This window comes from Lemur catta, chromosome 25 (assembly GCF_020740605.2).
Source record: "Lemur catta isolate mLemCat1 chromosome 25, mLemCat1.pri, whole genome shotgun sequence".
Classification (NCBI taxonomy): Eukaryota; Metazoa; Chordata; class Mammalia; order Primates; family Lemuridae; genus Lemur; species Lemur catta.
This window is the reverse complement of record NC_059152.1, coordinates 7752747-7765320: the sequence shown is the minus strand read 5'-3', so window position 1 is coordinate 7765320 and position 12574 is coordinate 7752747. Positions and strand designations below refer to the sequence as shown.

Below are 12574 nucleotides of genomic sequence, written 5' to 3'. Positions count from 1 at the left end.
CTGTAATTTTAAAGCAATGTTTATTGGTCTTATAAATATAAGATTAGTATATAAGAAATATGACAAAGTGGACTCTAGGAAAACAATGTTTTGGGATTAATACCAAAAGCATCATGGTTCCATTTGATAATATCACTGCTCTTGTGTTTCTCACATTGGGTCAGCAATAATAGGCAGATTCACAATGGCAAAAAGGAAGAGGGCAATCGAAACCTCTCGACACCTCCCCTCCGCTGCAGCTCCCGAGGGCAGAGCCTAAACTCCCACCACTCTTCCGGGCAGTCGGTCAGTAGTCTTTTTTCCTGTTTCGCTGTCTTCGTGTTGTTTTAGTGTTGATCCCATCTAGAGTGGGAGTGTTCAGCAATTGTAGTTTTCAAGCTGTAATACCTGGTCTTCGTGCTCATGGAATATCACATCTCAGGGTGTGGAAATGTCCTGAAAGGTGCGCTTGGGACCCTAAGATAATTTAAATTAAATTTAAATCTAAATTTCCCTGCCTTCTCTAGCAGTGTATTGAATATCATAGACCATTTTCTTTGTAATTCTAGATATCTTATTTTGCTTTTGTAGCGATAGCCTCAGACATAACTGAGGTACGTTTGTGTCTCAGAAAATTATCATAGAAGTGCCTTTGCTTTTTTATGGTACCTGTGTAAACCGTGTTCAAAGCATACCCAAAGCATGGCCTCCTCTGCCGTCCGCTCCCGCCGGCCCCTGCTGGGCTGACCACACCGGCCGGAGAGCCCACCTGCAGACGCTGGCTTTCTTCTCGCTTCTCCTGTCATTCATTTAAGTCATCGCGTCTGCAGTGCCTTGCACCTGGAATCAACCTCACCTCTCCACTGCTTGTTGCATTAAATCACACTTGTCTTTGGAAAGTCAATATGTTACCTTTTTCCTAGATTAACTTTATTGGGCTCCATTCGCTATACTATAAGAAGTGCTGTATTCCTTCTCCTACTTTCTTAATCAGCAAACCCTCCTTAGATACAGTACAGTTGGTTGAATCTCTCTCTCTCTCTCTCTCTCTCTGTATATATATATATATGTTTGTATCCATTTCTGCTCCCCATTTTATAGAAGCTTAAGAAAAACAGTGTCCCCTGATCAGTGGCTACTGACTGCCTGGAAATGGGCAATGAACTGCGTCATATATTGATTTTTGTTTCTCCATTTGTTTAGGAGTTGCCAGCACAGGAAACAGTGGAAGATCTCAAAGGTAAAATGTTATCATCCTTTAATATTTTATCACAGCATTATCCTCAGTGAAGTGAAAACTATGTTTTATAAAACAGAATGCCAGTGAATTAATAGAAAATAAGGACTGTACCCAAGGCTGCATAGTTATATTTTCATTTTGTTTCTTTAATTAATTATTTTTTATTTTTAATTATTATGAGGCATAACAGTTGTATATCTTTATGGGGTACATGTGATATTTTGATATAGACATACGATGTGAATTAATCAAATCGGGTAATTTAGGTATCCATCACCTCAGGCATTTAACAATTCTTTGTGTTAGGAACACTCCACTTCCACTCTTTTAGTTATTTTAAAATATACTCTAACTTATTGTTGATTATAGTCACTTTGCTGTGCCCTCAATTATCATTCATTCTGTCTAACTAGATTTCTGCACCCATTAATCATCCCCACTTTACACGCCCCCACCCCTGCTACCCTGCCCAGCCTACGGTAATCATCATTCTATTCTCTGTCTCCATGAGATGAATTGTTTTCAATACTTAGCTCCCACATATGAGTGAGAACATGCGGGATTTGTCTTTCTGTGCTTGGCTTGTTTCAGTTCACAGTCCTGGCCAGAAGTGATCTTCCTGCCTCAGCCTCCCAGAGTCCTGGGATGACAGGCGTGAGCCACTGTGCCTGGCCTCCATTAGCACTTTAAACACAGACACTTCAGGAACAATTTCGTAGTGGAAGTGATATTTTAAAAAATAAGCATCCAATCACATGTGTTAGTTTTATTATTATTAGGTCTTGCTCTGAGACATTATTCGTCTATTCCAGACGCTAATAAAGTTGCCATTTGTTGCTCATTTCAGGCGTCATTCTGTCAGAAGACCAACCCGTACCACCAGAGTCATCTACCTCACCTGGCATCAAAACGGAAAGCTCACCTGCTTCTCAAGCGGGCGTGCCAGAAACCACGCCCGAGTCAGCAGCGCCTGTGAGACCCTTTGCCGCGGAAACTCTCATCAACGGAAAAGGAAAGGAAAGAGGGAGCAAGGCGCAGCCTCCTTTGCACCACAGATCCGAGGGCGGCTTAGTGGACAAGGGGCCCTTGAAGAAGTTGCCCCACCTGTCTTTGTCTCAGTATGACTTACTAGAAACAGATGTTTCTTTCCAGCCATGGGGGAGTGAAAATTCGGTCCTGATTCCAGAACCTCCCAGCTGTCCTCAGGGCCCCATGAGGGAGCAGTTGCCCAGCAGGTCCCCTCAGGACAGCCTGAGCAGCAGCTGCCCTCAGTGTGACACTGTCACGGTCAAGCCTGCGGAGGAGCCGGCGGACACTTCCTGTCGGGTGGACCTGCCCTTGAGCCAAGAAGCCAACTGCTCAGATAGCGAGGTAGCCGTCACTCTCATCGATAATTCTCAACCCGGAGACCCCCTGAGTCTGCACGAACCCATTAAAATTGTCATCACGATGAGCAGTACCCAGAACTCCATGACAGACCTAGAAAGCTCCCTGCACCTGAAGGTGGTTAGCACAGAGAGGACCGGTTTGAGGCCTGATGCTGAGCCAGCTGCCCCAGCGGTGGCCAGTCCTCCGAACACTGAGCAGATCAGAATTCCTGTGATCACCCTTGAACTGTCTGAGGATGGGGGAGGAGGCGTTACATGTCCCCAAGGCAATGGAAGCGAAAGGATGTCCGAGAGGTCGAAAGCAGAGGCATCTTCTAATCAGTGTTCCAGCTACAGATCTGGGGCGGGGGAAAGTGCCACCAAGGACTGCAGTCCTTCCTCACGGAACCCCTGGGAAACAGCACCCCCACTCACACCTGCTGTGGCCTCCAAGTCTGAGATGGGGAAGGAAGGCCAGGCTAACCTTGACCCGTCGTCTTGTAAGAGCAGCCACGAAAAGAGACATGCCCGCGTGCTCAGTGTGGACAGTGGGACAGATGTCTTCCTGAGTAAAAGTTGCGCAGAAATTACTAACGATAAAGAGAAAACAATGCCAACTTCCAAATCTGACCTAGAGGCTAAGGAAGGACAAATACCAAACGAGTCCAACTTCTTGGAATTTGTCTCCCTGTTAGAATCAATCAATACTTCCAAGGTGGTGGTCTCCAATCCATCGAATGGCTCAGCAGAGCAGAAGGAAGAAAGTGGGCTTCTCCGAGGTGCGATTCCACATCAGTTCTGTTCTGAACATGACACAGAAGGCAATCAATGTATCTCTTTGTCATTTGCCTTTTATGATTTGCATATGCAAATAGTGGGACAACTATTGGGCAATCGTTTGTTGCTTGGCTTTCTTGATAGTTGCTGAATGTGCCAATACTAATCTTTGTGATGAGCATATATACATCTATTGCCTTATTCTACCAGGAAACTTAAGGCATGATAATGAGTTTTTGGTTTCCCTAGAAGGCAAGAATATTTATTTCCAGAGAAATAAGCAGTTATATTTTACTATAGTGACAAGTACTTGCAATAGATGTCTTTTCCTTTATAGAATAGATACATTTGGGGAAAGCTGATCATGAAGCAAATTTTTGTTAGAAGCGAATCTCCTTTTTCTGCTGAGTTCCATTATAAAATACAGAGTTCCCTAATGATCCCCTGCTGTATACATAAGAATAACAAACACTGCTATAGCTCTTCATCTATGCCAGCCAGTGTTCCAGGTACTTTACGCGTATTAACTAGGGGGACTGTAACTCATGGTTTGACTGGAAGGATCCTCGTTTACACTTGTTTTGCCAACAGAATTATTAACAACACTGACTTTCTCTTTCACAAGTGTCCCCAGTTTAAATGATAAACTATACAGTTACCCTCATATTAACTCACTCCTCATGTAACCTTTGAACCTTACGGTATAGATACGCTCAGCATTCCTATTCTGCAGACGGGGCGCATAGGTTTCCACTAACTTTCCCAAGTTAGTCTAGTAAGTTCGGAAAGTGTCAGAACTGAGACTTGATTCCAGGCAGTCTTGTTCCAGAGTCCCTTCTTAAAAAAGGTAAACTAATATTTCCTATATTATTTTCAGTTAATATCTTTGGGCTTCAGTTTGCTTATCAACAAAATGATGTTACTGGACTAGAGTTTTTATAAAGTGTTTTTGCTTTAAATTTCTGTTTCAGTGATTTTTGAATGCATCATATATATATATATATATATATATGTCTGTGTTAAGGTAGTGTCTATGAGGTAGGATTGCCTGCTGGAAGTCGTGGTTGCACACAGTGGCTCATTGTCTGTGCATAGATTGTAGCATTTCTTAGTGCTAAGATTGTTCCTCTGCTCTCTGGGACAGCCAGGGGCTTTTCTAGCTACATATTGGCCCCTCTGAACAATTCACTCTGATTCAGTTAAACTTTTTAACAGACATAGCCAGCACATAAAAGCAGGGGTAACTTTGAGATAAAAACCTTTCTGAGGTAAGATTTGGGTGTTCATCATCTATTCAATATAAAGAGTTATACCTGTAGACCCACACTATCTATAGAACTTTTTCTGCAGCGATGGAAATATTCCATATCTACTATAGTCCAATATGGTAGCCATTGGCCACATGTGGTTATTAAATACTTGAAATGGGAATTATGCAGCTGAGGGACTGCATTTTTAATTTAATTAAATTTTAATTCATTTAAATGGCCATGTGTGGCCACTGGGTACTGTATGGGACAGTAATAATCCAGAGGACACAAGAGTTTTCCCAGAAGCAGCCTGTCAGTAGACAGAGCACTGGCTCTGGAACCAGATAGCCCAGGGCCAGAGTTTGGTTCTGTACTACCACCTGGGTGAGGCTGGACAATTCGCTAAATCCATTTGCGTCAGAGTTTCTAGTATAAAGCAGGAATAACAGTATGTTACAGATTTACTCCGAAGATTCAATTAGGAGAATATGTGAAAAGTCTTGCTATTTGATCAATTTCCGTCCTTTTTTTTCACCTCAGGCCATATGTACAATTTATTTGGTTTGTCTACTTGAATTTCTGCTCCTCTTCAATTTTTCAGCCAGCCACATTCAATCAGAACGGTGTTAAAATGGAAGTCGAGGGGGCGTGCAGGGGAATGCGGCTGCGGTGAGCTACTCTATGAGAAGGAATGGGCTTGGTTGTCAAGAATGTGGTGCTTCAACAGGGAGAGGGGAGTTGCAGTGGATTATATGCCTCTTTCAGAACAGAACAGAAAGAAGAAAGACAAGGACTATCATAAGTCTCTTTAGTTCTTAGAAGGGTATCAATGCCGTGGTACCTTGTATTTTTGCTATTGGTAGTATCTTCTTGTTCTTCTTTCACTAAAGAAGAATTTGTTATTGTAAACCCAATTTGGGAGTATATTTATAAAGCAATGTGACAGTGTTCAATGATATTAGCAGCCTAAGAAATGTTCTCTAACCTTTTTCCTGCTTGATGGTAGGACAGTGCTTGAGCTTGGACAATGATTGGAAAAAGATACATGATTTCCAGTTCCCTATGAAGTACTCTTATTTCCAACCTAGGTTATCTCCACAAAGGACTTTCGGATTATCCTCAGGTCTTGGGAAATCCTAAAATTCAGTGCTGTGGAAAACCACATACTTATCAAAACCCCTTAAAACCATGTTTATTTGGATTTTTGTTTGATACAGCTTTATTTCACTTTGTGGAAATAAATGAAGATTTCCCAAATGAGAACAAGCAAAGGCCATCATTCACAGCTTGCTGTAGCAAGGGAGTCAGACACCATCAGTTGGTTTTGGTAGAGACTTAAAGGCAGGCCATGTGGGAAAGCTTCATAGTGGAAAACGGGGAGCCTTCAGGGGTGCCCTAACTGCAGATTATTGGCACAGGGAAGCTGGAGGTGGCCAACTAGAAGTGGGGCACATGTGCTTGGTTAGGGGACCATATTTAGCTTTCTTTGGGTGGAAGCAGGGACAAAAATTAGGGGAGCTGTCAGAAGTCCTGGCCATCTGGGGCTAACTATCAAAGCAGTTATTATTGTTTGGCTTTCTGGATTGTTTGTCAGAAATACTGGTCTGACTTCCTACAAGCCTGACTTGTACATGGCATGTTGATTCCTGGGCTGGTTACTCTAGATAATGGGTTACTTTCCTTGGCTGGTTGCTTCAGATTGTTGGTCAGGATTCTTTGTTTATATATATTATCTGACCATTGTCCATTTGTGTATTCAGTCTCTTAACTTCTAGAAATTTCTAAGGAAATAATCATGAATAGAGATGTTTATTGAAGGATTAATTATCTATAATATGAACAACTGAAATGACCTAAATTTACAACAATAGGGGTCCTTTTAAATAAATTGTACTGCATTAATGTAATATTATATTACTACTATTTTTGGATAATGTAGAAGAATATCTAATGACATTAAATATTTATAATAGCTTAAGATAACCATGATAGGTATAAAACGGCATCTGAATCATTGACTTTGTTTTTGTAAAAAATATGTGTATATATCTAGAAGAAAGAAGACTGGTGTGATATGTATCAGATTGGCTCTGGTGGTAACATCAGGATAGCAGGATTAAGAGTGATTTAAATTTTTTTCTTTTGTCTAATTTTAAATCATGTACCATGAATGTGTCCTATTTTTATAGACAGAAAAATTCTTATAAATGTGTTTTTTAAAGGAAAGAGGAAAAAATAGGCCATATGTTGACTTATGTAATGTACCCATTTAAGAGCAGAGGAGACTCAGATATGGTAAAGAGACATGAACAAATGAATCCAAATATGTGCAGTGTGGAGGTGAGCTGCATAAATGTGCCTTTCTGTGATTTTTTATGAGGCATGCTCACTGGCTAAAACAATTTGTTATGATAGCACTTTCTTATAAATGTGTTTCTTGAAAACTTGGAAACTTCTATCTTGACGAGCTGTCAAATGAAATGCATTTTTGTACCAAAGGAATTCTTACGGTAGTTTCCCAGATGTACTGGGAATGTTTATCTTCAGGACTCACATAGAAGTCAGCAATGTGCCTCCAATTACTTGAAGTCTAAGGATGAAAACCTTTGTTCTATACCCTGCAATGCTGTGATTTATAACCCCCTACCCCCCACCACTAACACAATTTCACTTTCTAAGGACTTAGGCAGATCCTCATGGACTTTCTTAATGGTACGTCTGGAAAGGGCCGTAGGTTCAGACCACTCAGTCCTGTTCTCTCGGGCTCAGGCTAATGAGCCTCAGACCCTACGCAATTTACTCAGAAGAGGTAATGGGAATACAATGGTCCCTTTGACCTTAAGGGCTGTTGGACTATGTCCGCAGACCACAGAAAAGGAAAGGGTGACCCTCAGGGACATGTTCCATTTTGCATAGTGGTATAAGCTAGGACACTTATTTTGGTCCATTGTTTAAAGAGGATGCTAAAAAAGCAAAAAAAAAAAAAAACCCAGTCTGTACCTATTGATCTTGAAATTCTCATTCACCTTAAAGTATTCTCAGGGCAAGGAGTCGGTGTTGTAGCTCACTGTGTCCTCCATGGTGCTAAGTGATACAGTTCAAAATCAGCTGAACTTAACAAGTATCTCCTTTATGAAGAGACCAATTCTACCTTTAGCTTGAAAATTTAGATTTGGAGACTGAGTGAGGAGAAAGACTGATAAGGTTTAAAAATGGTAAATGAGACCTTGCTCTGAAATAGCCAGGTTTGTTTACATCATTTTTCCTTCATCTGAGGCTGTGCATTGATGAGTTATTAGCCTTTCAGGCCTGTGTAGTCTAAATGGGTGATTTTCAGCCAGGGAAGTTTGTGGTCACTGAGTTATTTTTACAGGAGTCCCTGAATCGGTATGTAAAGTAGTTGGTGTTTGTAGATGCTCAAATAACACGGCCCAAACATATACACCCTTCTGTTTTTCAAATAAATTTAGGTACTTTCCTAATTAGTGAAATGAAAACTTATATAAGAGCATTTTGCATTCAGAGCAGCTATTTAGATTTTCTTTCTTTTCTTGTTTCAGTTTGTGTAAGTTATTTCCAAGAGCGTTCACATTAATTTTTTATTTAACATTATAGTAACACAAAAAGTAATGTTTTCCAGATAATTGTTCTCAGGAGAAAAAGGAAGAAATCCCGGAAAGTGAAAAGCCCACTGGACAAAATTCCAAGCAAGGAAAACCAGACTTACAAAGTCAAGACCATACTGGGACCAGCCCCATGTTCACTCAACCTGCCAAGACCCCCGCCTTGTAAGGATAACCCACTCATTTAGCTTCACTCGGTTAGAAAGCATGAGACAGCCTCATTTGCTGGCTGCTTCTTTTCATGCTTTATTAAAACTCCTAATCATGTTCTGAAACTTTTATACATGTTAAGTTTCCAGGGCAATAGACAAAGACAAATAATCTACAGGGTAACCTCCCAACAAGACAGCTCCGTCTTGCAAGTCATCAGTGGGCCTGAAACATCTGTGCAAGAGGAGATGTCTGTGGATGCTATGCATGTCTTCATTGATGAACATGGTGAGTCTTTAGAGCACTTTACTAATGAGCAAGAAGCAGGAAACTGTCCGCTTCCTCAGGATTTGGCATGGTCTCTTAACCTGAGAACCAGACTTTGGAATAGAAAGACTTAGTCCTGTGATTGCCCAGATAATGTTTTTAGAACAGAGTATGCTCCCTTCTGCCTCAGGGCCTGTGCACATGCTGTGGCCCCCAATGTCTGCAATGTGCTATTTCTTGTTCAAGTCTCAGTTCTAAGGTTAGTTTTTTGGGAAAACCTTTCCTGGACTCCCAAGGCTTAATCAGGTTCATCTGCTTTTTTTGTTCTCTTAATGCCCTGTCCTTTTCCTTCTTTGATACTATTACAGCTTGTAATTATGTATCTACTCATAATAATTTAATTAATGGCATTTCCCCCTCACAATCATAAACCTCAAGAGCGCAATGCCTAGTACTCAGTAAGTATTTGTTGGCTATATGCTGAAAATCTGACCTTCATATATATTTTCAGTGTCTTGTTATAAAAAGGATTTAAAATCGTGTTCATAGAGAATTATTAAGTGGCAAGTTAAAAGTTCCAAAGATAAGGGATATAGGGATATAGGTCCTAGTTTTTCCTGGGATGGGTCATGCTTGTTATTTTTCTCTCAAAAAGATTCTGATTTGGGTGATAAATTAGATGGTTATCTTATCTGGAGTTCAGTAGTTTATAGTTTTAAGTGCTTCTGCATCTGCACAAATACGAAGAGACTTGTACATTATAAAGAACAACATTAGTACTTACAGCAAAGCCTCCAGAAGGGCTGTGGTTGCCGTTAAAGATTCTCTTGGAGGACCATACCTTTGAGTTGAGGACGACCTTCCAGCTGCTCAGGACAGACAAGGTTAATTATGCTTCCTGTGTCACCTGAAGAAGATACTCCTAAGAATTCTTCCAGGCAGAGACCATTTACATGAGAAAGGGAACTGATTTTCACACCTCAGTACCCTGAACTGCTTTAGTAGAGCTAATTTAACTGTGCAAATTAATTCCACCCCTTGCTTTCCCACACAGCAGTCAGTGTGCTGTGGCACTTGGCCGTCTGCATATTTCGAGGTAGGGATGGTCTCATGGGGTCCACCAGTCCAAGTGCGTGCTTAATAAGCCTCTCTTCGCACGTGGTATGCTGACACAGGAAGAGAATATATAAAAGGTGCTTTAAAAGATGATACAAATAAATCAATCAAAAGCAATTAAGTAATAAATGAGTCAAAACTTATCCAAGTATATTATCAGGGAAGTATGTCAAGAAAAATTTTCTAGGCCGGGTGCGGTGGCTCACGCCTGTAATCCTAGCACTCTGGGAGGCTGAGGCGGGCGGATCGTTGGAGCTCAGGAGTTCGAGATCAGCCTGAGCAAGAGTGAGACTCTGTCTCTACTAAAAATAGAAAGAAATTATATGGACAGCTAAAATATATATATAGAAAAAATTAGCCGGGCATGGTGGCGAATGCCTGTAGTTCTAGCTACTCGGGAGGCTGAGGCAGGAGGATCGCTTGAGCCCAGGAGTTTGAGGTTGCTGTGAGCTAGGCTGACGTCATGGCACCCTAGCCCGGGCAACAGAGTGAGACTGTCTCAAAAAAAAAAAAAAAAGAAAGAAAAGAAAAATTTTCTTAGTAAAGATTCTTTCAGGCATCCTTCATGTTTTCACGATGTACATTCTGCGGAGAAATGTGAAGAATGGACCTAGATTTCTCGACAATTATTATTAGCTCAGTTCAAAATCAGTGCCTTTTAACTTGAAAATGTCATAAGCTGGAATGATTGTATACAAATAGTGTGGTAATATTCTTTCCTGAAATTTCATGACTTTACAGGGGAAATTAGATCCTGTTATCTGAGGTCTGGAAATCAGAAGGAAGGCCCTTTACAGCATCCTCCATCAAACTGTGACTGTCTCTCTCAGGCACGGTGAGTAGAGCTCTGTTTTCAGGCTTGGGGGCTGTCGCACACAACTTATTCTGCTTGAAAATGAAGTGAGGAGCCTGGTGTAGAAGAAATGTGCTAATCTCTTTGTAGGTGTCAAGGCACGTGGTTTTGTGCGAAAGAAAGAGAAACTCTGAAATTAGAGAATAATGAAAAATAACTGGAACCGTTTTCTTTTCCACCACTTCCAAAAATGAATCTAACATGTAGGTATAAATGGAGAGGAACCTATATAAACATAAACATGCTTCCTTCAAGAAAGATGACACGGTTCTCAAGCACATTATTAAATTTGTCCCAAGAAGTGGACATTCACAGAAACGAAGGCAAACTGTTCCACAGATAGATATTCCAAACATCTTCTCTGTTTCACTTCAAAATGCATTGAATAACTTTCTTGTGTTCATATTTAATTCATTGATTAAGTTGATATGTAATTAGCTTGCACATTTGGAACATATACCAATTAATGGTGCATTGGGTGAGTTGTAAGTCTTGGCAGTGGGAGATTGAATCCATCATTCGTCCTGGGCTTCAAGATTCTTGGTGGATGATCCGTACGTGGCCATGCCTCAGGTGCTTGCTCTAAGAGTGGAAGCAAATGTTTCCTCTGTGTTTCTTTAGAATTGTATGTATATTTGAAGGCCTAGGGGAGACTTCTGTGTTATAACTGGAATGTCTTGGGCTGCACACCGAAGCATGTAAAGAAAGTTATAAGAACCTTAATTCCAGATTCTGTGGCCCGGCGTTTCTTCTCAGTTTAGATTCTCCTTCCCAGGGGTGTGTGGGAAATTTAGGAGGAGGCTCCCGTGTGCCTAGAATGAAGGCTGCTTTGGTGCTTGCATTCTGGCCTCCAGGTGGAATGGTGTTGTGTGCCTCCTAGGGCGTTCTGTCATTAGTGCCACCACCGCGTCTTGCCTGCTTGGGAACGCTGTGTGTGCTGTTCCAGTAGGTCTGGTGGGAACCGTAGGTGATGGCTCCCCATGGCCACGCAGTCCCTCCTGGGCTCTGCCCCAAAGCAGCCGGCTTGTGCCCACGGTCGCTCCCATGAGGACACGGGCACATTCTCCATCTCCTGCCTTCCCCTCTTCCTTCTTCCCCCTCAGGTATCTGTGCACTGACCCAACCCGATACAGAACTTCTTCTCCAGCCAAAAACCCTACAACAAAGTCCCTGTGCAAATGGAAACCTGAGGGGAGAGGGAGGTTTGCTCTTCACATCTTGGCTCCGACTTCCAGGACATTCTGTTACGATGGTTTGATGCGTTTAGTCATCTAAGATGGCAGCATTCTCAGACAAAATATTTAATTTCATGAGACCACAGCTTTGAACACTGTCATATTATTCTGCAATCCCCAGCTAAAAGTCAAAGTGTTTCTAAGCTAAATTTAAATTAAATAGAAGTCTCTTATTTTATCCCAAAGTGAACAAGATTTTTGGGTTTTGGTGTTTTTTTCCCTCCCCAGGATAAACGTACTTGTCTTTTCCCCCAGGTATAAATATTTTGATTGCATTTGCCAGTAATGCCATTTAGAATAAGGTCATATATCAAGCGTTACAAAACTAAAAATATACAGTGTGCAAGTGAGCATCAGAGAGAAAACTTATGGGGTTTTCAGTAAGCTTCAGTTCCTTAGACGGTGCCTCACCGAAAGCCACCCACTACCTTGCTTTCTCCCCTTAATTTCTCTCTTTATTAAATTTCCTTCAACTCTTGCTTTCTTTCATTTACTCTGCATTTCCTTTCCAGATTGGAGCTCTTTTATGGTTAACCTGCCCTCCATTTCCAGAGCTGTATGGACTGAGGTTTGCCACGGTGCATTCAGTCCTAGGGAAATGGCTCTGGTGAGGTTGGCTTGGGGCATTTTGAGGGTGTTGGGCTGGGAGGTGCTGTGTGTGTTTATTTTGGGCTTTCCTGTCGGCAGTCTCAGAACACCAGCCCTGTTCCTAAGTGC

At 41.5% G+C, this 12574-nt stretch overlaps 1 protein-coding gene across 1 annotated transcript in view; it reads left to right on the top strand.

The window, feature by feature from the left end:
* PCNX2 (pecanex 2) overlaps nucleotides 1–12574 on the top strand; it is a 213885-nt gene that overhangs the window by 21831 nt on the left and 179480 nt on the right. Inside the window, exons 3-8 of the mRNA XM_045537011.1 lie at nucleotides 165–285; nucleotides 1183–1219; nucleotides 2067–3365; nucleotides 8254–8401; nucleotides 8529–8674; nucleotides 10511–10604. Coding sequence (XP_045392967.1) covers nucleotides 165–285; nucleotides 1183–1219; nucleotides 2067–3365; nucleotides 8254–8401; nucleotides 8529–8674; nucleotides 10511–10604 — 1845 coding nt within the window. The remainder of the gene's footprint in view (nucleotides 1–164; nucleotides 286–1182; nucleotides 1220–2066; nucleotides 3366–8253; nucleotides 8402–8528; nucleotides 8675–10510; nucleotides 10605–12574) is intronic.